Below are 27932 nucleotides of genomic sequence, written 5' to 3'. Positions count from 1 at the left end.
GGTTGAAATTCTTTTTTAAAAACGGTTGTAAATCATTTTAAAAACGGTTGTAAATCTTTTCATAATAACAGCTACTGCACCTTTTTCAACACTTTTAAAACGCTTTTAAAACAGCTTGTAAATCGTTAAAAAAACCCTGTTATTTTAAAGTCTTTTCCATTCAAATCATAAACGGTTGTAAATCTCTTTAAAATGGTTGTAAATCATTTTAAAAACGGTTGTAAATCTTTTCATACTAGCAGCTACTACAGCTTTTTCAACACTTTTAAAATGGTTTTTAAAACGATTGTAAATTTCTTTTGAAACGGTTGAAATTCTCTTTTAAAAACGGTTATAAATCATTTTAAAAACGGTTGTAAATCTTTTCATAATAACCGCTACTGCAGCTTTTTCAACATTTTTAAAATCCTTTTAAAACAGCTTGTAAATCGTAAAAAAAAAAACTGTTTAAAAGCATGTTTAAAGTCTTTTTCCATTCAAATCAAAGCACATGTTAACCCAAACAACCATTATACAGTAATTTTGTTAAATAGGAGTTGAACTAAATAAACTTCATAAATTTTGTTCCATGCAAATGTTCATAAAATATTCAAATGACAAAGTTTTATGAAATAAGAAACAAAAGCTGATAAATCTATCTTATACTCCACTACTTTCTGATTAGAAGTCTGCTACTTCTACAAAGTAACTGACTTTAATTCGGTGAAGATGTCAGCAGCCAATTTATTCCTTACGTTTTGAATTATGTTCCCTTCAAGGTTTGAATGGCTGGTATACATTGAGTAGCATTCCATAAACTTCAGCATATAGATACCAGACTCTTCATTTCTAGGAGCCTACAACCAAAAACCAAAAGAATTACTTAAGCAAAGAAGTTAAAGAAGTCAGGACTTACGGAATATTCATTTCTAAGACTATGATATATTTAAAGAAGTTACCTAAGGAAAAGTGGTCAGGACTTTGATGCTAAATGGAGAGAAATCCATGTCTTCTTTTTTGAGGATGTTCCGAACAATGTATGGCATAGCTATAGAGTAGGCAGCAACATATTTTTTCTTGACTTCTTCTGTTAAATAAGAAGCTGCACATTCCCATATAAAAACTGTCTTTTGTTCCAAGTGGATTAGCAAGGCAACCCAGCATTTTCCTTTGATACAGAAAGGAGCCAATATGCACTTGTTTTCTTCCTCTATTATAAGCTTACTGATTTCTTCAGACTGAAACTGAAATCCCTCTTTGTCATCCAAAAACTCCATGTATGACTCATCAATCGTATTTAAGAAAGACGAGCCAACAAATACAACTGATTTGTTTTTGAATAATTCTGGATTGCTTTCCTTCCTCGTTTTCATCAACTCCAAAGCTGCATCAACATTCTAAACACAACAAAAATAAAAATTATCATATTAGAAAACCCCTTTAAAAACGATTGTAAAAAATGCAAACCCTTTTTAAAATACCTTGTAAATCATTCTATGCCACTAAGTTCTGCTTCTAAAACAATTGTTAATCAATTAAACCCTTTTTAATAGCTTTTTAAAATCCCTTGTAAATCAATCCTTACCACTTTCTAATCCGTTAAAAACGATTGCAAGTCATGTAAATCCTTTTTAAAATACCTTGTAAATCATTCTTTACCACATTCTAATCTTTTAAAATTGTTTATAAACCATGTAACCCTTTTTAAAATCCCTTGTAAATAACTTAATGATGCTTTAAAAATTATATTTAAATCATGGGTTACCAATTTTACAAGGATTTTTAGACATACCGTTGTTGTTATTGCTTTCCCTGGCGTCTCTAGGGTTGTAAACCACTTTGTATCTATAATATTTCCCGCGATTGATAGTGGCCTACAACAACAAAACAGTCAACAATGAATGTTTTATTTTTAAAAAAACTCACTTGTTTTTCCTTGACTTCTTCCATTCAGCCAATTTCTCAAGTCTTGTGGCATCAACTTTCGAAAATGGATGCAAAATTGGATGCTTCTTCTTCTCAGCTGTGAAAGGTGCTTGTGTATGAATGGAAGGAACCGTACCCCGCTTACTCTTTCTTTGCGAGCAGGATGAAAATCATCATTGTCGCCATCATTATCAGCGTTATCACCATCATTGCCAATAATTTTCCTTTTCTTACTCTGTGCCTATCAAAAAGAATAAAAAAAACAGATGTTTAAAATACCTTGTAAACAAAATTTTCAAAATCATAATAAATTAGATATTAACCTCTTTCCTTGTTGGAACATCAACATCAACACTATCAACTTGTTTCTGCCTCTTTCTCGGCACCTAGAATAGTAAAAAACACCAATTAAAAGTACTTTTAAAATCCCTTGTAAATATCATAACAAGACAATTGACAAATTTTAAAAACAGTACCGTTGCAAATACTAACCTGTTTTCTTGTTTTAAGATTATCCTCAGCATGAACGCTTGGTTTAACTCTCTTGTTCTGAAGTTGCATGAAAGATAAACTTTTTAAAGATTTGAAAAAAACATTATAAACACTTGGTTAGATAATACAATTTTTTTTAAATGCTAACATCATTTCTTTCTCTGCTAACTCTCTTCTTATCCTTTTGAACATCCAGACTTTCTTCAGACAAAATATTGAAATTTGGTGTAGAGGATTGTGGAGTAGGAGACTTATCCTTGAAAAGATAACAGAATGTAAAATTATAAAAAGCATACTAATCATTTTTGTAAGACTTTTAGAGATATAAGATTACTGTACTTTTGATGATTCTTCAGCTACTTCATCACCAACATCACGTTGGGTGTTTTTATCATCACCCGGATAGCTCCCATACTGTGTAATTGGCTCTCGGATTGAATCTTCAAATGATTCATTGTCATTCTGCAACAAAATAAAAATAATAAGTCAATCATTAATATAATTAGCAGACCTTTAAAATAGCTTGTTAAGATTGTCAATTACCTCGGCTTTTCTTTCTGGTCCTCCTTCTTCTTCAGCCTGCGAAAAGAAAGAGTACATTTTAAAGGTTTACTACGTATTTAACCTTTAAAATATATTGTAAAACCTTTCCTTTCAAATAGCTTTTAAAGAAACATTTACAATTACCTCTGGTTGTCTTTCTAGTCCTTCATCTTCTTGTTTTCTTTTTTCATCTTCCTCAGATCTCTGATTATTCTTTTCCTCCATTCTAATGTCCAAAATCCTCTCAATCAGCTCGACTCTCTTGTTAAGATCTTCAAGGATTGTCAAAATCCTGTCAAGCTTCTCGCTATCAGATATTTTGTTATTGATTTTGTTTTGACCTACTTCTTCAAGGGCAGGACAAACATCAACGCATCTTGTATTCCATTCAGTTTTCTTCAATCTGTAGCCCATCTTAACAAGTTCCAAAATCTGTTGGAATTCTGTGTCGTCTGTGTGGAAATCAGGAACTAAAGACTTGAATTCTTCTGGGTTTCCAATAATTGTATTCACCTCTATCTGCGAAGATACAATAACATTACAAATCTTGAGAAAGCAGAACTTCAAATCTCAAAACCATTTTAAGAATTCTGTAAATAGACAAAAGCTTACTTCGGAAACATCATTTACAAGGTTTACGACCTTGAAAAACTCTGGAGTAGTAGTGCTTTCCCACTTCATTATCAATGGATATTCAGATTGAAATTCCTTATCTCTAACTCCATATGCTGCACCAAATGCTGGAACTGCGCTCAACACCCATATCGTTAGCGCGAGTCCAAATCCTCTCAGATCATATTTCTCGTTTGCCCAAGTTTTCTCGTACATTCTCAGAATTGAATTTGATAGAACACTGAATGCTTCTTTACCCCACGGTTGGGCTGTGTACATCTCAAAATCAGAAGCATGCTGCAATCTTGGCAAAGGTATCCTCTCTTTTACATATGGTGTGAAAAGAATTCCTTCAGTCAACACTACTCGAGCAAGACACAACTTTTCTTCATCTTCAACAGCAAGTTCACCTTCCTTAGGTTTTAAAAACAATCGATCTTCGAGATCACCAAGAGTATAGAATCCTTCACGAGCCCAAAAGTATGGTTCTTTTACAGGTTCTTTCCCCTTTCGTCGAAGTTCCCTATGAACAGGTTCACATTGAATTCATGTAAGAACAAAAGACAGTGTAGAGACTATTAGTACAGGTTTTATAGTAAATACTTCAAAAACGATTGTAAATCATGTTTAACACTTTAAAAAGCTTTTAAAATCCCTTATAAATCATTCAATGCCACTTACTTATGCTTTAAAAACGATTGTAAATCATGCAAACACTTTTAAAATCCCTTGTAAATCATTCTATGACACTTACTTATGCTTTAAAAACGATTGTAAATCATGTTTAACCCTTCTAAAAGCTTTTAAAATCCCTTGTAAATTATTCTATTCCACTTACTTATGCTTAAAAAAACGATTGTAAATCATGTTTAACCCTTAGAAAAGGTTTTAAAATCCCTTGTAAAATATTCTATGCCACTTACTTATGTTTTAAAAACGATTGTAAACCATGCAAACACTTCTAAAATCTCTTGTAAATCGTTTTATGACACTTACTTATGCTTTTAAAATCCCTTGTAAACGTGTTTAACACTTCTTTAAGCTTTTAAAATCTCTTGTAAATTATTCTATGCTACTTACTTATGCCTAAAAACGGTTGTAAACCATGCATACCCTTTTTAAAATCCCTTGTAAATCATTATCTGCCACTAACTTATGCTTCTTAAACGATTGTTAATCAAGTAAACCCCTTTCAAAAGCTTTTAAAATCCCTTGTAAATTATCTATGACACTTACTTATGCTTTAAAAACGATTGTAAACTATGCAAACAGTTTTGCAAATGCCTTGTAAATCATTCTACGGCAGTTAATTAAGCTTTAAAAACGATTGTAAAACTTTTTTACCTGTTGTGAGGTAGAACTCTCTCAAGGAGAAACGGATAGGTTGAGAATCAACTCTAAACCAAAGAGTTGATCCTTTTGTTTTCACTCTCTGCTGCATGAGATAGTGAAAGATTTTCCCAGAAAATCTGATTCCCTTCTTAGCCTTCATTTTGTGGTCCCAATTCAACTAGAGGACCAAGAAACGAACTTCTAATCTTCTGAAATAAACACTCGCCTAAAGCTTCTTCTACTTTACTAACTAAATTCCAATTCGAGTATTGTTGAACGGTTTCCAGTGCAATAGATTCCTCACCTTCTCTGTAGATCTGTTCAGGCAATGTAAGGATTTCACTCTCTGAATCCATTTGCAAAACATGTAATGAAAAATCATCAGATTTACTATAAAATCGACTATAAAATCGATTATAAAACGGTTACCGTCGGATCTATCAATATCTCTAGGGATTGTTTGCGTCGTAGAGAAATGATCTGAATCCGTCAGCGAAGAACAGGTTTATCGGAGAGATCTATTCGTCGGCGAATTTGAGGTTTCTCGGAGAGAACAATTCGTCGGCGATTTTGAGATTTCTCGGAGAAAACAATTCGTCGGCGATTTTGAGGTTTCTCGGAGAGAAAAATTTGTCGGCGATTTTGAGTTTTATCGGAGAGAAAAAATCGTCGGCCAAAACGAAGAAGTTTGTCAAAATGAATGTGAAACCTAATTATTCAGTAAGGGTAAGACCGTCATTTGCCACATTAGAAATAGTAGTTTTAAAAATGGCCTTTAGGAAAGGGCATTTTTGCAAAAGGTTATTAGAATAAGGGCAGTTTTGCAAATCTCCCCATAAATAAAGAGATTTTCAATTTGATTACAAAATTTCAAAGTATTTTTTCTTTTTGTGAACACATATCAAAATTATAGTCTTTTTCTCATCCAAGTTAGATAAATCAAATCAAGATGTTTCTACATTTTTAAAAATAAATCTAACTTGGTTGTAAAGTCATTTTATCTTGTCATAGTATAAAGTATTAATTAATTGGGATTACCCTCTTAGCATTACATATATCACATAGTAATTACTTATAATAGACTTTATATATATGCACATCACCTTGAAAATGTTACTGTTTAAGGAAAAAGGTAATTTGGATGGGAAAAAAAAAATATTGTTCGATGGTAAACATCATTTCAAAACTCATTGAGAATGATGATGCGTCTATGATGGACATATAGTTTTGTACTAATATGCGTATAAGTTTTTTAGGATTTATGTATATGGATTTTGGGCTATCTATTAAGATATTTCTTTTACATAGAAGCATACATCGATTGTTTACCCTATGCCTAATTTTCTTTACTTATGATCACCGCTTTTAGTCTACGTTCTTCTGTGTATTGCTAATTTAAAAATTTGGTATTTGATGGAACTTTAACCATTGAAATTTGTTAAATCTTTTCATGGTGAGTACTTCTCTATTAGTTACATGATGCACTATTATCTAAATTAGTTCTCATTGCAAATTTGGAGTATCTTAAATTTACACCTTTGGTGGTAATAGATTCTTTATATATCACATGTTTAGTGAGATTCAAGCTTTTATTTAAGATATATACTATTTACTTTTTAGATAAAAGTTTGAATCTCACTAAACATGCGATATATCAAAAATCTATTACCAACAAAAGTGTAAATTTAAGATATTCTAATTTTGCTAAGAAAACTAATCTAGATAATCGTGTAATTTAAGTGAAGAATTACTCACCATGAAAAGATATAAAAAAAATTCAATGGTTAAAGCTCAGTTAGTCCAAATTTTGAAGATTATCAATATACAAAAGAACGCTTAGTAAAACCAACGATTAAAAATAAATAAAATTAAATTTAGGGTAAACAATTAATGTATACGCTTCTATGCAAAATATATATCTTTGTGAATAACCCAAAGTCCACATACATAAGGCCCAAAACTTATACGCATATTAGACAAAACTATATGTCCAGCATAGGCACAACATCATTTTCAATAATTTTTGAACTGTCATTTGTTTACCATCTACCATTATTTATTTTACCATCTAAATTAACCTTTTTAAAAACAGAACCATTTTCAAGGTTATGTGCATATATATATAAAGTGTATTATAAATAATTATTGTGATATATATAATGCTAAGAGTATAATCCCAATTAATTAATACTTGATACTATGACAAGATATAATGATTTTATATCCAACCTAAAAAAAAGAAGAAAGCTCTTGATTTTAATTATCTAACTTGAATGAGAAAATGACTATAGTTTGATTGGTGTTCACAAAAAGAGAAAATACTATGACTTTCTATAATCAAATTGAAAATCTCTTTATTGAGGTAATTAAATTAAAATTTTCAATTTTTGGGTTGTTTCTAATAGTTTATCTAAAAATTGAATCTGTTTTATAAGATTTTTTTTTCTTTTCTTAAATCGTTCTTAGAAAATTTTTATAGCCCCAAAAAGTTTTCCACACGGTCACACCTATTAAAAAGAGCTTATAAATAATAAATCAATATATCTTAGATCTTCATATTAAAGACCCGAAATCTACCCATATGTTGTGTGTGTGTTTAAAGTTATACTAGCTGTATTGTTCTAACTATTTTATTTTCTTTTGCAAATATGATTTTATTAGAAAATTATCCAAAGTGAAAATATATACTTATTTATGATCTAATAGGTATTTACTAGACCCTTTTTTTTTTATCAAACTTTAGAATTCTCAACTTAAATTTCTCATAATTGCAGAGAAGATAATAATATTTTATTGAGTGAGGTAAGAAACTTTTTGGATGAAATATCCCACTATTGAAACACTCGTTTGATAAGAAAAAATAGCATTATAACTCATTAGGAATAACGAAAAAAATAAATGCCTAGAATTGTAAAACAAGTATCTTCTCAAATCAATTGAAATATATTTTGAAATGCCAAAATTTTAATTTTTTTTCTAAGAATCACGAAAAACATTGAGTTCAGTGATAGAAGCGAATCAGACCTAAATTTGTACTTTATCTAAACTATTTTAGCAACAGTTTATATTGTCGATAAGTTCTTTTTTTTTTTTGGACAAAGTCGATAAGTCTCTATTAAAACATTCATGTTGTCTTAAAAGACATCACGAGATGCACATTAAAGACTTGCGTATTGAACCTTTTCTTTGTTTTGCCATTCCTTCTCTTTCAAAAGGGAAAAACATCCAATAGGTTCAAAGCAAAACATTCTACCAAGTGGTGTTTCTGGAAACCTTCCAAAAACATTTTCTTTAAAAATTTGGTTTGTCAAAAATGACAGATTGAAACCTCGACGAGGCCGCAAATCAATGTGAAAATTAAAACGGTTGTAACATTGTTGTTCGAACCCCTCAACGGTCTTTATTAGAGTCTTTATATCAAAGTGATATAAATATAAAAGTATCACCCGGGTTTATTCCCCATTCCGAAATTCTGAACATATTTCGTTGTGTCATGTTAAGATCATTAACGAAGTCAATATCTAATCAGACAATTTATTTTTTTATTTTCTTTTCTTTTTATTTTTATTTTTATTTTTAATATGGATCAAGCTATCGGTTTCGACGGCTAACTAGATTGGTTATATGTTGGGTTGTATAAACCCAAAAATTTCTGAACCAAAAAATGTTTTACAAAGAAACTATTATTATTATTATTATTCTTATTATTATTATTATTATTATTATTATTATTATAGATATATTAATTATCTATGATTTATATATATTTACTTTAAAATTTATATATGACAAAACATTGTGAACCTTGTTTGATCTGGTCAAACTAGATTGAAACGAGATCCAAACGTTTCCCGGTTGCTTCCACTTCAGTTTTTAAACTACATTGTAGTTATGTAGTAAGAATATATTAATCTGCAACATAATTAGACAATCACTAACCTTGTCATTGATACCATATATCCTACAAACTTGACCAAAAGCTTGCTTCCATATCCGAGAATGCTCATAGTTTTTCAGTATTTATCCACTTTTCTACAAATAAAAAAGTCACAAAACTCATTAGTATCAATCTTCACTTTTTGTTTAACCAAATAAATTGATAATGACAAATGTTAGCCTCAATTAAGTTTATAACTGGTTGATCTGCCTTCATTAATGTCGAAGATGATTTTTTTTCACAACATATATTAAAATCATCCTAAAATGGATTCAGGTAATGTGCTTAATGGATTACAAAAAACGGAAAAAAATGACTCAAAATTGTTTAGATGAATGGTTGCCGATGGCTTTTCCTTTTTCTTGACTCAAAATTGTTTCCCTACACATCATCAAAATTAATTAGTGCATCAAAAAATTATGTTAGATTTAAGATCCTAAAAACATGCTACGTTTTTAATTTTATTATATATCCAAGTTTATAGAGATATTTACACTTACATCTAAACAAATCCTTGGCTACCCTTTTCTTAACTATATTTTTGGTGCAATTATTTCACCGACTTTTTGATTCTGATTATGTCCCAATCTTTTCTTTTTGCCGCTGTTTTGCATAGATCTGAACATAAAAATAGAGCGATTATTTGCATCATTTATCATTCCGTAATAAATATACAGTATAAATTATGTTAGAACAAAGATCATAATTTTTTTTTATATAGAATTTGTGTCGCTGGAGGAGATTCAATCATTATCATCATATGAAAATCATCTTCACGATGGCCTCCTGACACATTTACACTTTAATTTCATGTTATATCTTCTCCAATATCGAAAGTATATAAATGATTTGTTGATAATTCTCATACTATTGAAACGATGACAAATAAAAATAATCAGATAGATAAGAGCAGTTTATCTAAATACTCTCTGTATTTCAAAAACAAACTGTAAAGTATATATACCTTGTTCTTGTGTTAACTTCCTCTTTCCATCCATTAAAACAAAGATCACACCTTGTTAAGGTGTAGAACTTAAACTACAGTTTCTCAAAGTTTTGATTTTTGTTTTTCTATCAAGAAAAATTTGTGAAATCGTTCTGATAAGTCAAATGATATGTTCTCTACTCACTATTTATAGAGAAATAAAGAATAAGATGAAAACAAAATAGTATTTTATCAAAACCAACAGATAAAAAAACTTAAACAAATATATTCCTTAATTTTTTTCTTTAAAACATTTGTGGTTAAAATGTTGAAAAATTAGTTGAATGATTGTTTTACGCGGGAATGTTTGAAATACTATCATTTGTAACGGCCTGCGCGCGACATTTGAAATACCGTTAGTATTGTCTTATAAACTTCACAACTAATTTATTTATTATCTGGATAAATTTATTATTAGCTATACAGTCAAACTATCATAAGTTTTCTCTCTTTTGCTTTTGGCTTTACATTTATTTCTCTTTTTTATTTTTATGTTTGTTAAAACAAAAACAAATTGTAAACCAAAAGCAGGATGGGATAAATATTTCATATTTAGACACAAATATAATATAAAAGCAAATAATATATTTACAAGATTGTATCTTGTGTAATAAAAAAGACTAGATTTTAACCCGCGGTATACCGCGGGATAATTTATTTTTTAAAAGTAATATATATATAAACTTGCAAATTTTATTTTTATAAAATATTTATATTTTACAGTTTATAATTGTTATTAAGTAACGCTATACTACGAATCCATGAGACAATTGTTAAAAAACTGAACTTTTAACCCCTATTAAAACAGCATATTAATAATATTTTAAAATTTTATAAATATTGATTCAAATACATCCACCATATAACCCAATTCCAAAATAAAACCCGTTCTGTAATTTCTTCACCCGTCCCGTGATTTTTTTAAAAGTAGTAATGTTTTTAAATTTAATAATCATTTATTATATATATAAAAGTTTTACAAATTGTATCATTCTCTAATACATTTATATTTTATAGTTTAATTGTATATATAGTAACATTATACATACCACATAACATTTTTGGTTTTATATAATTTTTTCTAAATTAGGATGATTTGATATGTTTAATATTAGTGGTCTTAAAAAATAATAAATTAAATATTTAACCCGTATTGAAACGGTGTATTAATCATATTTTACTTTTTTATTAATGGTGATTCAAAAACCCGTCCATCCAAAACCGTCTTGCCAAAAAGCCATTTATTTTATTAAAATTAATTTTCATTATGATATGACTCTGAATTATAATCTAAATATTTTAGCTAATAACATAGGAGTGCACCATATTTATTTAATAGGGGAATGTACCATATGACCTGAATGCACTTTTACCCAAATCCACCAAAAAAGTCTTGCAAAAATACTATAGACCCGAATGTACCATATTTTTTTGGTGCTAAATTTTATGTGATTAAGATTTAATTGATTTCGTATATAAAATATTAAATTGTTTGACAAACTTATTTGTTTATAATTTGGTAACATATAGATATTTGAATATTCAGTATATTTTGCTTCAGTTTAGGAAATCTTTGATGACCCGTCTTTAAATCCAATAAGCCCTATAATTAAGAGATGAATATTGTCGTTAAATGATTTTGGTCATCTTAATGATGTCATTAAAAGATTTTGTTTTTGTTTAAATTTTTCTAATGGCATTGTCATGTAATTAATTACAAAAATTAAGGTTACATTTAAAATGTACTTCCCAAATAATATAGTAGGATTAGGATATATATGTAAAGTATTTACAAAAACAATTATTGTTTAATTATACAGCTGTCACAAATAATTTTAAGAGATTAAAATCCATATTATAAACATATACAAATAATTTTATAATATTAATTTAACTCAAAGATATAATAGTACTTTTAATAGTAGAAAATCTCTTTTGTAGGTATTTGCTTCATATTTAGCTTTGAGTAGTTTGTTTTTGCTGGTCAACAAAAAGAATAAAAATGATTAATTCCAATTATAAAATTATTGACTACAATGTATGTGCAATCAATTTTAATGTATAGACTGGTGATACCAAACTTTGTTTTTGGCTTTTTAAGTAATAAACTAAAATTATTTGGACTGTTGAATTTTTTTTGTATGACTAGTAAAAAAGTAATTTGTGGTCGTACTAGTTAAAGTGAAAAAAATCTATAAAATACATATAGTTATAGTATATGTAACGATTCCTTGTAGAATAAGTATACTCTATTTTAATAAATTAATTGACTACTTGCCGATTGGTAATGACTGTTAATTTTTGTTGCATAGACTTTGACCGTCAAAACTTTTGTTGTAAAAACTTTAACTGTATAAATATTATAACCGATTGGTGAAAACTATGACGGTAAAAATTACGATTTTAAATAATTACCAAATATGTGGAAAAATGGATCTTAGAAAAACAAGAAAAAAAAATTGATTGTACATCAATTGAAATTTTTGAAAAATTAATTTATTTGTGAATGTTATGAAAGTTTATATACATATTTCTAAAGTCACATATACCTTACTTAAGAAAAAATGAAACCAAAGAGTAAAAATAAAACAGAGACTTTGAAAGCCAAAAAAGCTTGATAGGAATTTTTTTTTTTTTAAACTTCTTAAAACCTTAAAAGTTAAAAGCCTAATCCAATCACCCCCTACAATAGATCAACATTTACGATTTTACATCCAGTGAAATTTTTTAAGCTTGGCTTTTTTCTCCATTGACATATTTAAGATTTTCATTTTTGTTACATTATAGTATTATATTTATTCAGATTTGTTGCATTATCTTTATTGCTTTAACGCTACGGAGAATTCAAACGAAAGATAATGACTGATGATTGATTAGTTGATGACATGAACCAAACTGGTACTAACCAGACGGTTTAGGCGTCTTATATCTAAAACATATGGAATAACAAACTAGGGAGTAGTGGCTAAGCGAGATTGTTGTAGATGACATTGCCGACTTTAGGTAGAACAATTTTCTAAGCTTTTTTTAGAAGGATATATGATCCATATAGATGAATGTGGCATTAGGAAGATTTTGGCTGAATTTATCCACCACGTTCAATACCATTTTGACTATATAGTCTAGGACCATAATATACAGTCGGAAGACGTATACAATGTCCGCTTATTTGTTTCGCTCGTTGAAAAAAAAAACACTTTAAAGGAAACATTCCATGAAGTGCAAAATTTGTATCTCCTAAAGCGTGTAGATTCTGATTTAAAATAAGATTACTAATTTTAACTCACAAAATAATATTAAAAAGTTATAGCAGAAAAGGATTATAAACTGTGTTATCGAAAAAAATTAATACCTTTATGAAAGTAGTTTTCTAACCTATGAACATGTCAGTGTATGTTTCGATATTGTAACTCGTTTTCCTAGCCGGAGTTGCATAATATGTGATGGTAATATCCTTATAAGGATTATGTCCAGTAGAGAAAAAAGATTCACTGCATAATAAGCTATTATCTCTTTGATTCTGGCAGCATCTCCAACTTCTTCTTTTAATTTCTCTATATGACTTTGGAAGTCTTTTACGTGCTCGTCTAAACATATAACTATAAAACATTTTTGATAAAATTATTAAGTTTACAATTCTCATGCATCTATGGATTTAAAAGAATAAAGATTTCATTGTCGGAAGCTATACAAGAGAAGGATCCGACTCAATTCTAGTGACAAGAGGCATGTTTAACTTTATCAAACAGTGTCTTTTTCTTGATTTGGTAAGATTTTCAAGTTGTTCAAAATCAGATCAGTGACAAAACACTACAATAACATCACACTGGTACGTAATTATGCGGTATTATGCATTATGTCATTTTAAACGCTCCACAAATTAATATCTTAACACATTATTCACCGCTCCAACTTTTAGTAATCCATTTCCACAAAAAAAAAATATTAACTTCTAAGAATCCTTAAAACATCATCTCCATTAGAACAAAGAGATATCAGACGCTAACCGAATCATCTTATCAAGTTTGTATGATCATGCGGCCAATTCTTCAACAGGAGCATCGATCTCGACCTTCTTGATGACCAATTTGTTGTTAGGTTGGTCAACATCGAGAAGTATAGTGTCTTCCTCTGAAATTTCTCCCTTCAATTTTTTTGTGGAGATCTCCTTCTTCACTACTTCCTGAATCACTCTTCTCACTGGCCTTGCCCCATTGTTGGGGTCAAACCCAAGCTGAGCAAGGAGATCCACCGCTTCTTGTGTGTACTCAAGTGTTATTTTCTTTTGTTCCAACAAATTCTTCACTCGTTTCATCTGCACCAAATGGTAACAAGTCATTTCTACCAAACACAAATAAAACTAGACCAAAGGAAAAACCAAATACCCTAAGCCTATACAATATAAGTACATTTTCACAAACTAACCAAGGGATTGAAAAATAAAGATTCTGAAAACTAACTAAGATAAAATAGGATTAGATCAAATATTTCTAATCATGATGTTACATATGACAAAAACAAAAGAAGATAACCTAAAGTGGATGTGTATATAAGGTTACTACCTGAAACTCCACGATTTTGGATAATTCTGATAAATCCAACAGCTGGAAAACTATGTACTCGTCAATTCTGTTCATGAACTCTGGCTTAAAAGTTTGTCTTGCTAACTCCACAGCTTGTTCATTCATCATCCCATAAACTGCTTCTTTGCTTTCTTTATTGTTGCGGAAAGTCTCAAGTATAGGTTGCGATCCTATATTAGACGTCATTACTACAAAGCAGTTTCTAAAACTTACTATCCTTCCTTGCGAATCAGTTACTCTTCCATCACCTAGTATCTGTAGAAAAAATATTGAAGACATCAGGGTGCGCTTTCTCAATCTCGTCGAATAGAACCACTGAGTAAGGTCTTCTTCGAACAGCTTCGGTTAACTGCCCACCTTCTTCGAAACCGGCACAGCCAGGAGGTGCACCAACGAGTCGTGAGACAGAGTTTTTCTCCATGTACTCACTCATATCGATCCTCACTATAGCATTTTCAGTGTTGAAAAGGTATCCAGCAAGAGCGTTGGCAAGCTCGGTTTTCCCAACACCTGTTGGACCCATGAACAGAAAACTAGCTATTGGATAGGATCTGAAAGACCAGCCTTTGAGCAACGTATAACATTTGCTATTGATTCTACAGCCTTTTCTTGACCAACAACTATCTTGTGTAGCACGTCTTCCAACATGACTAGCTTTCTCTGATTGCTGAAGATTTGATAGAGGAATACCAGTCCACTTGCTTACTATCTCTGCTATGTGGACATCACTTACCTCTTCTTGGAGTATTGAGTCATCAGAATCTTCGGGACTGGTGAGATTCTTCTCCACTTGTTCTAACTGGCGTTGGAGAGACATAAGTGTTCCATACTTTAGATCAGCAGTACCTCTTAGACCACATTCACGTTCAGCGGATTTATCAATCTGTAAAACATAGAACATGTTTACGAGTACGTTATGTTTTGAGAATGAAGAAAACCTAAGAACAAGTAGTCTGAAAATTTACCTCTTCTTTAAATGAACGTAATTTATTAATGAGAGACTTTTCTTCCTCCAATTGCATACTAAGTTCTTTCTGCTTATCCTTGAGCATGGTCAAATCTTTATCCATTTTCTGTAGAAGTTCTTTAGAAGCTTTATCAGTATCCCTTTGCAAAGAAAACTTCTCCATCTCCAGTTTGATCACAACTTTGTTTATTTCATCAAGTTCAGTTGGTTTGGTCGAAACCCTCAACTTTGCAGCAGCTTCATCAACAAGATCAATAGCTGAAACAAAGAAACTTTATCTTTAAACAGAAGAACAACTTGTAAAGAATCACGAGAAGGTGCGAGTTAGGTATCTTTGTCTGGAAGAAAGCGTTCAGTGATGTAGCGGTCTGCCAAAACCGCTGCTGAAAATAAAGAACCATTTGATATCTTAACACCATGATGTAACTGATATAGCATTACACGTGCGAGCTCTCACGTGTGGAATCAAGTGGAGTAATGAGCTAATCTGGGAGTGACGCGTGGCAGGCGAGGATTCGCAGATAAGAAATGGCCGTTAGTCACTATATGAGCGTGTGTAGCTCGTCACTTTCTTTTCATCGAATAAATCTGTAATCTCTGAATATTCTAGAACCTTGTAAAGCTAGGTCCTCTCACCTTGAGAGCTAGTTGATCCTCGGTGTTCTTCATGAACGTCGATTGATTTGTTTTGGTTTTGAATAATAAACAGAGGTTTCAATTATTCATTTGTATCGGAGAAGTTTACTGTATTAAAGGTATCGGAGCTATTCGTTCCTCGGAATCATGGTTCAAACTCGTTCTCAAGACGTGGATACACGAGATAAAGGGAAGGAGGTTGATGTTTCAGATCCGATGGAAGAAAGGATGTTGAGGTTGGACTCGAGGTTGGAAGCACGTAGCAGGCAGACGATGAAGAATTTGGCTGATATGATGGCTGCTATGAGTCGATCCACTGCTCAGACACTTCCGGAGGAGCTTTCCAGTGGAGATCAAAGCTTACCTCGCTCTTCTACTTCGACGGAGGACAGACAAGGTTATCAGGATCATCGGAGAGACTATCGTCAGGATCCAATCAACACTCGTCAGGATCAGATCAGCTTTGATAATCAGCAATATTATGGCAATCTGACACGTTTGGGTAAGATCGATCTTCCTCGATTTGATGGTATTGGTATTAAAGAATGGTTGTTCAAAGTTGAAGAGTTCTTTGGTGTTGATTTTACCCCTGCTGATTTGAAAGTGAAGATGGCTGCCATTCATTTTGATGGTCATGCTGCTACATGGCATCACTCGTTTATGCAATCTGGTGTTGGGTTGGAAGTTTTGTATGATTGGCCAGGGTATGTTCAGCTGCTGAAGGAAAGGTTTGATGATGAGTGTGATGATCTTATGGCTGAGTTGAAGAAGCTACAGGAGACGGATGGCGTGGTAGACTATCATTAGAAGTTTGAGCTGATTATGATCAGAGTTAAACTGTCTAGGGAATATTTGGTTAGCGTGTACTTGGCAGGTTTGAGGGTGGATACACAAATGCACGTTCGAATGTTTCAACCACAGACTGTGAGACAATGTTTTAGACTGGCAAGATTGTATGAAAAGGCACATCCTAAAAAGCCTTAATCTACACCTTGGACACCTAAAACAGCCGGAGCTGCTATCACTACAAAGCCAATGCACGAGTCTGAGCCGAAAGTTAGCCACTATACTAACAAGTTTGCTGCTAAACCACCTACAAATACTAAGAGGTTGTCACAACAGGAAATGAGTGAAAGACGTGCTAAGGGACGTTGCTATTTTTGTGATGAGAAGTATACTCCAGAGCACTATTTGGTTCATAAGAAGACACAACTGTTTTGTTTGGAGGTAGATGATGAGTTTGAGGATGCTAGCGAAGAGCTGTTGGTTGAGGAGGAGGAGAACATGCCTCAGATTTCTGTGAATGCGGTTTCAGGAATTTCTGATTACAGGACTATGAGGGTTAAGGGAATGTATGGCAACAAACATCTCTTCATTCTTATAGATTCTGGTTCTACACATAACTTTATTGACTCTACTGTGGCTAAGAGGTTGGGTTGTAAGGTGGAATCTACGGGGTTGACAAGGGTATCTGTGGCAGATGGCAGAACGTTGAAAGTGGATGGTAAAGTTACAGAGTTTACATGGAAGTTGTAGAATACTTCATTTACATCTGATATTTTACTGATTCCTTTACAAGGCATTGACATGGTGTTGGGGGTTCAGTGGTTGGCTACTTTGGGAAGGATTTCATGGGAGTTTCAGAAATTGGAGATGAGATTCAAGTACAGAAATCAGAGAGTGTTGTTACATGGTCTTCAATCAGGATCTGTGAGGGAAGTTCGAGCACAGAAGGTTAATAAAAAGCAGGACCAAATGCAGTTGGCTATGTTTTGTGTACAAGAGCTGTCAGAACAGGAGGAGGAGCCGACACTTTGTTCACTCAATGTAATAACCAATGAATCAGTTGCAGACTCGGTTGTAGAAGGAGGTGTTGCAGCATTTCCGGATATATTTGAGGAACCTACTGAATTACCGCCGTTTAGAGCACACCACGATCATAAAATTAAACTCTTGGAAGGCTCTAACCCAGTGAATCAGCGTCCTTACCGTTATGCGATACATCAGAAAAATGAAATTGATAAGATGGTGGAAGATTTGTTGTCAAGTGGGACTGTACAGAATAGTTCAAGCCCTTATGCTTCACCAGTGGTATTAGTCAAGAAGAAGGATGGGACTTGGAGGTTGTGTGTTCATTATAGGGAGCTTAATGGGATGACTGTGAAGGATAGGTTCCATATCCCTTTGATTGAAGATTTAATGGATGAACTAGGAGGGGCTGAGGTGTTTTCTAAGATTGATCTTCGTGCTGGTTATCATCAAGTGAGGATGTCTCCTGAGGATATTCACAAGACAGCTTTTAAAACTCATAGCGGACATTATGAGTACTTGGTGATGCCATTCGGCCTCACTAATGCTCCGGCTACATTTCAAGGCCTCATGAATGCAATCTTCAAACCTTTTCTGAGGACGTTCGTCTTGGTTTTTCTTGATGATATACTCATTTATAGTTCATCGATGGAGGAGCATGTCCAACATCTTCAGCAAGTTTTTGAGTTGATAAGATCTCATAAGTTGTCTGCTAAGCTTAGTAAATGTGCTTTTGCTGTTTCCAAGGTGGAGTATTTGGGGCATTTTATTAGTGGCAATGGCATTGAGACAAATTCTGCAAAGATTAAGGCAGTCTTGGACTGGCCAAAACCAACAACACTTAAACAGTTGCGTAGTTTTCTGGGACTAGCTGGCTATTACAGGAGGTTTGTGAGAAGTTTTGGGGTCATTGCAGCTCCTTTGCATATGTAAACAAAGATCAATGCTTTTGAGTGGTCAGAGGAACCACAGAAAGCATTTGATGGTTTGAAAAATGCATTGTGTCAAGTACCTGTTTTAGCTTTGCCTCTCTATGATAAACAGTTTATTGTTGAAACCGACGCGTGTGGCCAAGGGATTGGAGCAGTTTGATTACAAGAAAGGCATCCATTGGCTTACATTAGTCGACAGTTAAAAGGCAAACAATTACACTTGTCTATTTATGAGAAAGAGTTATTGGCAGTTATATTTGCAGTGAAGAAGTGGCGTCATTATCTGCTTTTCAATCATTTCATAATCAAAACTGATCAAAGGAGCTTGAAGTATCTTCTTGAACAACATTTGAATACTCCAATTCAACAACAGTGGCTTCCCAAGCTACTAGAATTTGATTACGAGATTCAATATAGACAAGGAAAAGAGAACGTTGTAGCTGATGCAATATCTCGGGTGGAGGGTGCAGAGATACTGCATATGGCCATGACGATTGTGGACTGTGATTTATTGAAGGAGATTCAGGCGGGATATACTACTGATGGTACTTTACAAGCCATCATTACTGCACTTCAACAAGATGCTTCCTCTCATAAGCATTTTTCTTGGAGTCAGAATATTTTGAGGAGAAAGAGTAAGATTGTGGTTCCTACAGATCCTCAAATTAAGAATACTATCCTCAAGTGGCTACATGATTCGGGTGTTGGTGGTCATTCTGGGAGAGACGTCACTCATCAAAGAGTCAAAGGGTTATTTTACTGGAAGGGTATGATTAAAGACATTCAAGCTTACATCAGAAGTTGTGGAACTTGTCAGCAATGCAAAAGTGATACTGTAGCTTATCGAGGGTTATTATAGCCATTACCTATTCCTGATTCAATTTGGAGTGATTTTTCAATGGACTTCATCGATGGATTGCCTTTGTCTAATGGGAAGACAGTGATCATGGTGGTGGTGGATCGCTTAAGTAAGGCAGCTCACTTTGTGGCACTTTCACATCCCTATAGTGCTTTGACTGTGACTCAGGCCTATTTGGATAACATTTTCAAGCTGCATGGGTGTCCTACTTCTATTGTCAGTGACAAGGACAAGGTCTTTACCAGTGAATTTTGGAAAGAATTTTTTACACTACAGGGGGTTGAGTTGAGGATGTCGAGTGCTTACCACCCTTAGAGTGATGGCCAAACTGAAGTTGTCAATAGGTGTTTGGAGACCTATTTGCGATGTATGTGTCATGCAAGGCCGCAGCAGTGGAGTAAGTGGTTAGCCATGGCAGAGTATTGGTATAACACAAATTACCATTCTTCTAGCCATATGACTCCGTTTGAGATTGTGTATGGTCAAGCTCCACCTATACACTTGCCGTATTTGCCGGGAGAATCGAAAGTTATAGTGGTTGCCCGCTCGTTGCAGGAGAGAGCAGACATGTTGTTGTTCCTCAAATTCCATTTGATGCGTGTTCAACATCGTATGAAACAGTTTGTGGATCAGCACAGAACAGAGAGAGACTTTGACATTGGTGATTATGTTTATGTGAAGCTTCAGCCTTATAGACAACAGTCGATTGTTATGAGATCGAATCAAAAGCTTTCACCTAAATACTATGGCCCATACAAGATCATTGATCGCTGTGGAGAAGTAGCTTACAAGCTGGCTCTGCCTTCTTCTTCTCAGATACATCCGGTCTTTCACGTCTCTCAGCTGAAAGTTTTGGTGGGTAATGTTTCTACTACTGTTCAATTACCATCTGTGATGCCTGATGTGTTCGAGAAGCTACCTGAGATTATTTTGGAGAGTAAGATGGTTAATCGTCAAGGGAGGGTTGTGACTAAGGTCTTGGTTAAGTGGAGTAATGAGCCGGTGGAAGAGGCTAGTTGGGAGTTCCTTTTCGATTTGCAGGCGAAGTACCCAGGTTTTGATGCTTAAACCTTTTGGTCAAGGTTTTGAATAAAGGGGGGAGATTTGATATAGCATTACACGTGCGAGCTCTCACGTGTGGAATCAAGTGACGCGTGGCAGGCGAGGATTTGCAGATCAGAAATGGCCGTTAGTCACTATATGAGCGTGTGTAGCTCGTCACTTTCTTTTCATCGAATAAATCTGTAATTTATGAATATTCTAGAACCTTGTAAAGCTAGGTCCTCTCACCTTGAGAGCTAGTTTATCGTCGGTGTTCTTCATGAACGTCAATTGATTTGTTTTGGTTTTGAATAATAAACAGAGGTTTCGATTGTTTATTTGTATCAGAGAAGTTTACTGTATTAGTAACTCATACCGCTTTCTTAAGCCACGAAGAATCGAGATGGTATCTTCAACAAATGGCTGATTACAAATAAATTTCTGAAACCTACGTTCCAGAGCTAGATCTTTCTCCATATATTTACCGTATTTCGTAAGCGTAGTTGCGCCAATGCATTTCAGTTCATCTCTTCCAATCATTGGTTTCAAGAGGTTGCTCACATCCATTGTATCACCCTCACAAGCTCCTACACAAGGTTAATAACATCTGTCAATTTTATTAGCCTCCACATCCTAACCATAGCCCTATATTGGTGATGCAATGTCGCGTAAATAAATAACGTTTTACTAATGAAAGGTCACCTGCCCCAACAATAGTGTGGATTTCATCAATGAACAAGATTATCTAGCCATTGGATGAATTTATTTCCTTTAACATTGCTTTCAACCTTTCCTCAAAATCTCCTCAATATTCTGTACCATCAAGCATGTGGGATACGGGTCTTGCCCTTCATGCCCAGTTGGGCCCAAGCACAAAATAAACAAGTCAAAATGGCCCACCAGAAGAACGGCCCATCAAAAGAACGGCCCATCAGATCGATCGGCTCGACTTAGATGAAAGCTGCTCGACCAACAACATCAAGTCGGCCCAGATGAAAGCCGCTCGGCCCAGTTCGACAAACCTGAGAGGGTAAAAACGTAAAATTGCAGGGGAGACCCTAGGTCAATTCCTAGCCTATAAATATCAAAAGACATTATTGGGAACTGGGCCCGGACCAAGAGTTATTAGCTAGAGAATTTAAGTGAGAATAATTGCCTAGCTCTGTTGTCTCTTACTTTCTCGTTTTCCGTTCTGTATTTTCGGGTTTTCCGACTTGTAATTTCGGTTTTCCGTTCTGTACTTTTGGTTCTCCGTTCTATACTTACGGTTTTTCGTTCTGTTAAATTACCATCTTTTCCGTTCGTCATTAATCAAAAAGCTACTCCGTTCTCCCCAACCCCTTAGTTATTTATTGTTACAACCTCGGTACAAATAATTGGCGCCCACCGTGGGGCTAGGCATAGTTTTCTTCTGATATTGACGAGCAGAGACGATGTTGCCAGTAATCCCGGAGAGCCACGATGAGATGATGGAAACCTCGAACGAACAAGGAGTCGGAACCAGCGCGCCTCGTGTCGCACCACCAGCTCGGCAGACGACGCCACCACCAACTCGGCAGACGACACCACCACCAGCTCGGCCAACGACGCCACCTCCACCCGCAGCTCCTGTCGCAGTTCCAACCGCAGCTCCTGTCCCAGCTCCCGCCGAACTCGGAGAGACAACTCCACGAGGAACCAATCTGGACGAAGTCATCCGATCTTTCCTCGACCGACTCGACTTACAGGATGCAAGAACTTCCGAACACATCAACGCGATCATCGCTGCCCAGGAGGCCTCGCAGAATCAGATCAAGCAATTCCAGTTCTCCGTAGCTCAAGCCGATCGACAGCTCAGCGATGACGAAACAATCCCGCCCTAACAAACTCCAATCATGGAAAGACCGGCAAACCGACGCAACAGGTCTGCCTCCAACGTCGTTGGGTCCATCGACGAGCACACCCGTGAAAATGCGTCAAACCGTGACAACTGGCCGAGCGTCGACACTCGAGCATGTCGAACAGAAGACGATGATACCGGTGCGCGTGATCGGGAACTCCAGCAACTACGAACAACATTGAAAGATATATCGTCCAAGATGCATCGCGCCGTCAGCTCGGCCCCAGAACTAGATAAAGTATTGGAAGAGACACAGCGATCTACTTTCACTTCGCGCATCTCCGACGTTCGTATTCGCCACATCAGCAAAATTAAGGCCATTTCTGATGTCTCTAAGCATAGCGATCGGCCGTGCACACTTCTTCGATGAGGAGCGAGATGCCGTAAGTTGCCAAGTGTTCGTGGAACATCTAAGTGGCGCCGCTCTTACTTGGTTCTCTTGACTTGAAGCCAATTCGATCGACAGCTTCCACGAGCTCACCATAAGTTTTCTGAAAAACTACGGAGTTTTCATGGAGAAAGGTGCCTCTAATGTCGACTTGTGGACAATGGCCCAAACCGCTAAGGAATCACTCCGAAGTTTCATCGGAAGATTCAAAGAAATCGTCACTAGCACAGCTACCCCTGATGATGCTGCAATCGCGGCTCTGCGCAATGCGCTCTGGCACGAGTCACGATTTAGAGAAGATCTTCTGCTTAACTAGTCAACAACTCTAGCGGACGCACTGCGTCGTGCAAACCGGTTCATCGAAATAGAGGAAGATAAAGCGGCTCGGCGAAAGCACCGATCGCAAAGGAAAAACCAAAGGAGGAGCATCACGAGCCTCGACAGCACTACGACGCTGACTACGCTAAGGAAGAGAAACTAAAAAAGGAACTGGGCCCGGACCAAGAGTTATTACCAAGAGAATTTAAGGGAGAATAATTGCCTAGCTTTGTTGTCTCTTACTTTCTCGTTTTCCGTTCTGTATTTTCTGGTTTTCCGACTTGTACTTTCGGTTCTCCGTTCTGTACTTACGGTTTTCCGTTCTGTTAAATTACCATCTTTTCCGTTCGTCGTTAATAAAAAAGCTACTCCATTCTCCCCAACCCCTTAGTTATTTATTGTTACAACCTCGGTACAAACAAAGCAGTACACCTCTGTCGAGAGATATAACCAATACATTACAAAATGAACAATTTACAATCTTGCTTTGGCCCTTTAAATAGACTAAGGCAAAAAGAAAACTGCATTAACCTTATGGTTCAAGAGAAGTTCAGGGACATCTCCTTTTACAATTCGCTGGGCCAAGCTGAAAATGTTTAAAAATAATTTTTTAGTACAATCATAAGTTTGAGAGATATAATTACACGACTAATTACCCTTCTACAATAGCAGTTTTCCCAACACCCGGTTCACCAATGATAACAGGATTGCTTTTTGTCATCCTGCATAGTATTTGGATGCAACGGTTAACTTCATCATCACGTCCAATGAGAGGAGGGAGTTTTCCTTGTCTAGCCATCTCGGTTAAATCCCTTCCATATGTTTCAAGTGCTTCATGCTTAGCATCAGTCTACATATAGAAAAAAACACCACATAAGAAACTAAGATAATCACTAACCTAGTCAAAAGAAAAAAAACTATGATGTTTCATGACATAATGAATCAAAATCAACCACGAACCTGATCTGCTTTATCCGAGAAGCGGCGCAGAGAAGGGAATTGGAGAGAAAGGGGTAAAAGTTGTCCACGAGAAGCTGCTGGAGTGGCTGAAGTTATACCGTTTCCGGAAACTCCGATGAAGGAGTATGGCCGGAAAATAAAAGAACTGGGAGAGGAACGTGAGCTGAAGTGAGCACAGGCAGATAGGGGGCGAGAACGAAGGAGTAAAGAAGGTCTCGAAAGAGCATTGTGTGCCTTGATGGCTGCAGAAACACATTTCGATAATTTTCTAGACGCCATGTGAAGATGAATTGGAACAAGGAGCTTGGTTTAGTGTTTTAAAAGAAGAGGAAGATTGGGGTTTTAAGATGCTTGGAGAAGAAGCAAGAAAGTGTTTGGTGAAGAAGCAAAAAGTGTTTGGTGTAATAAATATCCGTACATATGTTATAAAGGAAACGCTTTTATAGTAGAAATAGAAAGTTTAGAATGAAATAGAAGATTATATATCAGAAATGAAAATAATTATTCATTGATCTAAATTTTCCATTTTATCGTAAAAGACAGCAAAAATTAGAATAATTCATTGAAAATGTTTTTTTCTAATACTAAAAAATTATGTAAGATGCAAATAAAGATTAGTCTCTTTAGATCAATAAAAATATTTCTGTTTTTAGTTTGAATTTTTTTCTGGTTCCTTTGTTTTTTTGTATTGTTGTTTTTGTTCATTATTTTAACTTTGAACGCATATCTACTATATTATTTGAGACGTACTTTAAGTGATTCGGTGAAAAAACAAATTTACCTTTAAACTTTAGGTTTAAAATGTTAATATCATGAAAATAACCCGTGTAAAAACACGCGGATCTTAGTGACCGTGTATTCAGATCTGAATGATTTAATCCTGGCCATTGATACCGGAAAATGACTTTGACCCGATTTTTTTTAAATACACGCGGATCCTCCTCCATTAGGTCAAATGTTTTGTTAAAGAACAACTAAAAAGTAAATCCTAGCCTCTCATTTCATTTTAATTTTTTTTTCAGCCTCCCTTTTCAAACTCAATCAGCGAAGAGCGATGAAAGTTTTAGAAAAAAGGTTAATGAATATGGTAGTTTCTTGGGTGGAATAATATCTTAGGATCTCATAATCGGGAAGGAAGGAGCAGCTTCGATTAAATCCGTGTGCCAGAAAAATTCTGGGTTAAAGCCTCAATCTGCAAGTTTGTTCCTTTTTTTTCTTATTATGTTCGTTCTTAATCGAATTAGTTGTGAGATGCGAGTGTACTTATTTATTTGGTGTTATTATTGTCTGATTTTGTTCAGGCTTTTTGGTGAGTGGGTATCAAACTTTGAATAAAGAGTTTCTATGGAAGAGTTCATAAGAGTCTGCAATCCAGGTAATGTAAATTCTTCTTTTTCTAGAAATGATTCGAGAATTTGGATTTTTCACTAACTCTTGAAGACTGTTTTTAGATAGATCTACAGAGTAATAAGACAACTCTACACAGCCCAAGAAATTGCAAAAACTGGGTAAGGTTTTTAATAATTTAGTCTGCATTATTCCATCTACAAAAAAATTGCTATGAAAACTATATTGAATGAAATGAAATGGGCAGTGGATCTGGTATTGTGGAGAGACGTATCAAGGTCAACGTTGGTGTTCGGATTCAGATCATTCCTAATAATCTCTTCGTCCTATGCCAATCATCTCAATTTCAGGTTTTTTTTCTCAACTGATAAAAGAGATGACACGGTTAGTTTCTAAGTAGTAGAACTAAAAAGTGAATTTATATGCACAGCTTCATATCAGTGGTAGCGTACATGAGACTCACCTATTTGGGCATCATGTTCGTATAAAAATCAATGATCAACAGGTTTGATACGCTGACCCAATTCCACTCTCTTTCTCTTTACATATCTTTGCATGTTGTTTTTGTGATTGGGGTTACAAGGTATATAATAATGGACGTAGGGGAATGGCGAAGAAGGAGAGACATAAAGTGGTTGGAGTTAGAGAGGAAGATGTAAAGAGGATGCTCAAACTCATCATGCCTTACCTCAATGAGTCACTGCATCAACAACTCAGAGCTCTCTTCTCTGGCTATCCATCCACCACCCTCAAGGTAAGTCTTCTTCTTCTCCCTTTCTCTCCATCGTTTTCTCTTTTTCCTTGACCATAATGAAGAAGCGATGATGTTTTGCAGATGGGAGTGGTGTTGTTTTTCTTGGCAATGTGTGGCTCTTCTATCACTCTTTCGAATCCTCTTATGATTTTATCCGTTTGTGGTTAATTTATACAACTCTTTACTAATCAATTCCAATGCGTTTTTAGATTACCAATTACTGGAAAGAATTGGAGGAAATGAAGCACATGACCAAGCAAGAGTTCATTGCCTCCTTCAGGAGGTAAGTCCAAATGCAAAAACTTTACAGAATCTAATTAATAGTTTAAATATGTGTCGTTGATAGTAACTAGAGGTTAAAAATCGATCTAATACATGAAGAGTAGCGGTTTCTCTACAGGAGCTTATATACCAATGTGTGCCAAGATCATCAACAAGGACTTTGGCAAGCATGGATTGGCCGTGTTACCGGGAATAAAGATCATTACCTTGGAAACTTTGGTAAGTAAATCATCAAAACTTGGTATAAAAGATAAGTTAATAATTATCATTGTTGTTATTGTTAAGTTAGTTATGCCGTAAGGAATATTTGATAAATTAATTGTTAGGTTTGATTTGTCTTAGTTATAAATTGCAGGTTTTTGAGAATTAATTTATAGAGTTTGGTTGTAGAAATTTCAAATAGAATCTATGAATCAATGCAAATTTTTTAGAGTTTGATTGTAGAAATTGCAATTGAGAATTCTACTATCTATGAATCTATGCAATTGAGAGTCTAAATATGTGTATCTAATAGTAGTTCAAGGTTAAAAACTGATAACAAAGGGAGAGTAGCAGTTCTCAAGAGGAGCTTTGATATACCTATGTGTGATAAGGCATCATCAACAAGGACCTTGGCACCTTCGGTAAGTAAATCATCAAAACTTGGTCCAGCAGATAAGTTAGTAATCATAATTTCATGTATTTGATTAATAAATTTGTAGGTTTGGTTTATCTAAGTTATAGATTGCAGGTTTTGGTGAATTAATTTGCAGAGTTTGGTTGTATATATTGCAAATATATTGCATGTTCAATTGTAAATTTTACTATCAATGCAATTTTTGTTTAGTTTGATGATCACTTGATTTTTCTCACTTCGTTGCAGGAAACAAAGAATGAAACAATGGGGCAGGATCTCCTTATGAAAGAGACTGTTGATCATTCATTACAGGATCTCCTTTGCTTGCCAGACTTAGCAAAAGGTAACATATGATATGGGCAGAAGGAAGATAAAAAATTGGTGGGTGGAGTATTTTTTTTTTTTTTTTTGCTTTTCTAATGCTTGAGCTCACATGTCGTCTCATTGCTTTACCTCTACTTTCTTGAGGACTCAGTTGGTGTTGTTTTTAACAATATATACGATTTTAGTGGTCTTATTATATTAGGGAATTAGTATTATTCTGCTGATTCTCTTTCTGACAATCAAAACATATGTTTGTTAAGTCTTCTGCTTCATATAGATCCTCACTTGCTTTGTCTATCATATACTCAGAAAAATAGTAAAATGTTATATATAATGCAGGGTTACATTGATGGACGGGTGAAGAAAGCTTCGAGTTAATATTGATATCAATCTTTGTAATACAAGAAGCAAAAAGAAGTGGCGAAGGAAAG

At 34.6% G+C, this 27932-nt stretch overlaps 1 protein-coding gene, 1 long non-coding RNA gene and 5 pseudogenes across 7 annotated transcripts; 4 read left to right on the top strand and 3 right to left on the bottom strand.

Annotated features, from left to right (window-relative positions):
• Positions 1-677: 677 nt before the first annotated feature.
• AT3G32389 lies at positions 678-5240 on the bottom strand (annotated as a pseudogene; the record flags this gene model as incomplete). Its single annotated transcript has 1 exon — positions 678-5240.
• Positions 5241-13811: 8571 nt separating this feature from the next.
• AT3G32387 lies at positions 13812-15788 on the bottom strand (annotated as a pseudogene). The gene has a single exon.
• Positions 15789-16032: 244 nt separating this feature from the next.
• AT3G32385 lies at positions 16033-20660 on the top strand (annotated as a pseudogene; the record flags this gene model as incomplete). Its single annotated transcript has 1 exon — positions 16033-20660.
• Positions 20661-20995: 335 nt separating this feature from the next.
• AT3G32383 lies at positions 20996-24862 on the bottom strand (annotated as a pseudogene; the record flags this gene model as incomplete). The annotated part of the gene is made up of 1 exon: positions 20996-24862.
• On the top strand, positions 23025-23216 carry AT3G32380 (Gag-Pol polyprotein/retrotransposon; the record flags this gene model as incomplete). Its single annotated transcript, NM_001339066.1, has 1 exon — positions 23025-23216. The coding sequence occupies one exon, from the start codon at positions 23025-23027 to the stop codon at positions 23214-23216; it is 192 nt and encodes a 63-aa protein (NP_001327700.1).
• Positions 24863-25025: 163 nt separating the features above from the next.
• AT3G06285 lies at positions 25026-25281 on the top strand. The gene has a single exon (NR_141240.1). It is a non-coding gene; the product is annotated as an other RNA (long non-coding RNA).
• Positions 25282-25322: 41 nt separating this feature from the next.
• Positions 25323-27932, top strand: AT3G32377 (annotated as a pseudogene). Its single transcript has 12 exons — positions 25323-25376; positions 25480-25553; positions 25630-25686; positions 25773-25875; positions 25956-26030; positions 26109-26279; positions 26361-26389; positions 26489-26562; positions 26680-26780; positions 27076-27184; positions 27424-27558; positions 27841-27932.

Source organism: Arabidopsis thaliana, chromosome 3 (assembly GCF_000001735.4).
Source record: "Arabidopsis thaliana chromosome 3, partial sequence".
NCBI classification, from domain to species: domain Eukaryota; kingdom Viridiplantae; phylum Streptophyta; class Magnoliopsida; order Brassicales; family Brassicaceae; genus Arabidopsis; species Arabidopsis thaliana.
The sequence above is the reverse complement of the archived record's forward strand: the minus strand, read 5'-3'. Positions and strand labels throughout refer to the sequence as shown.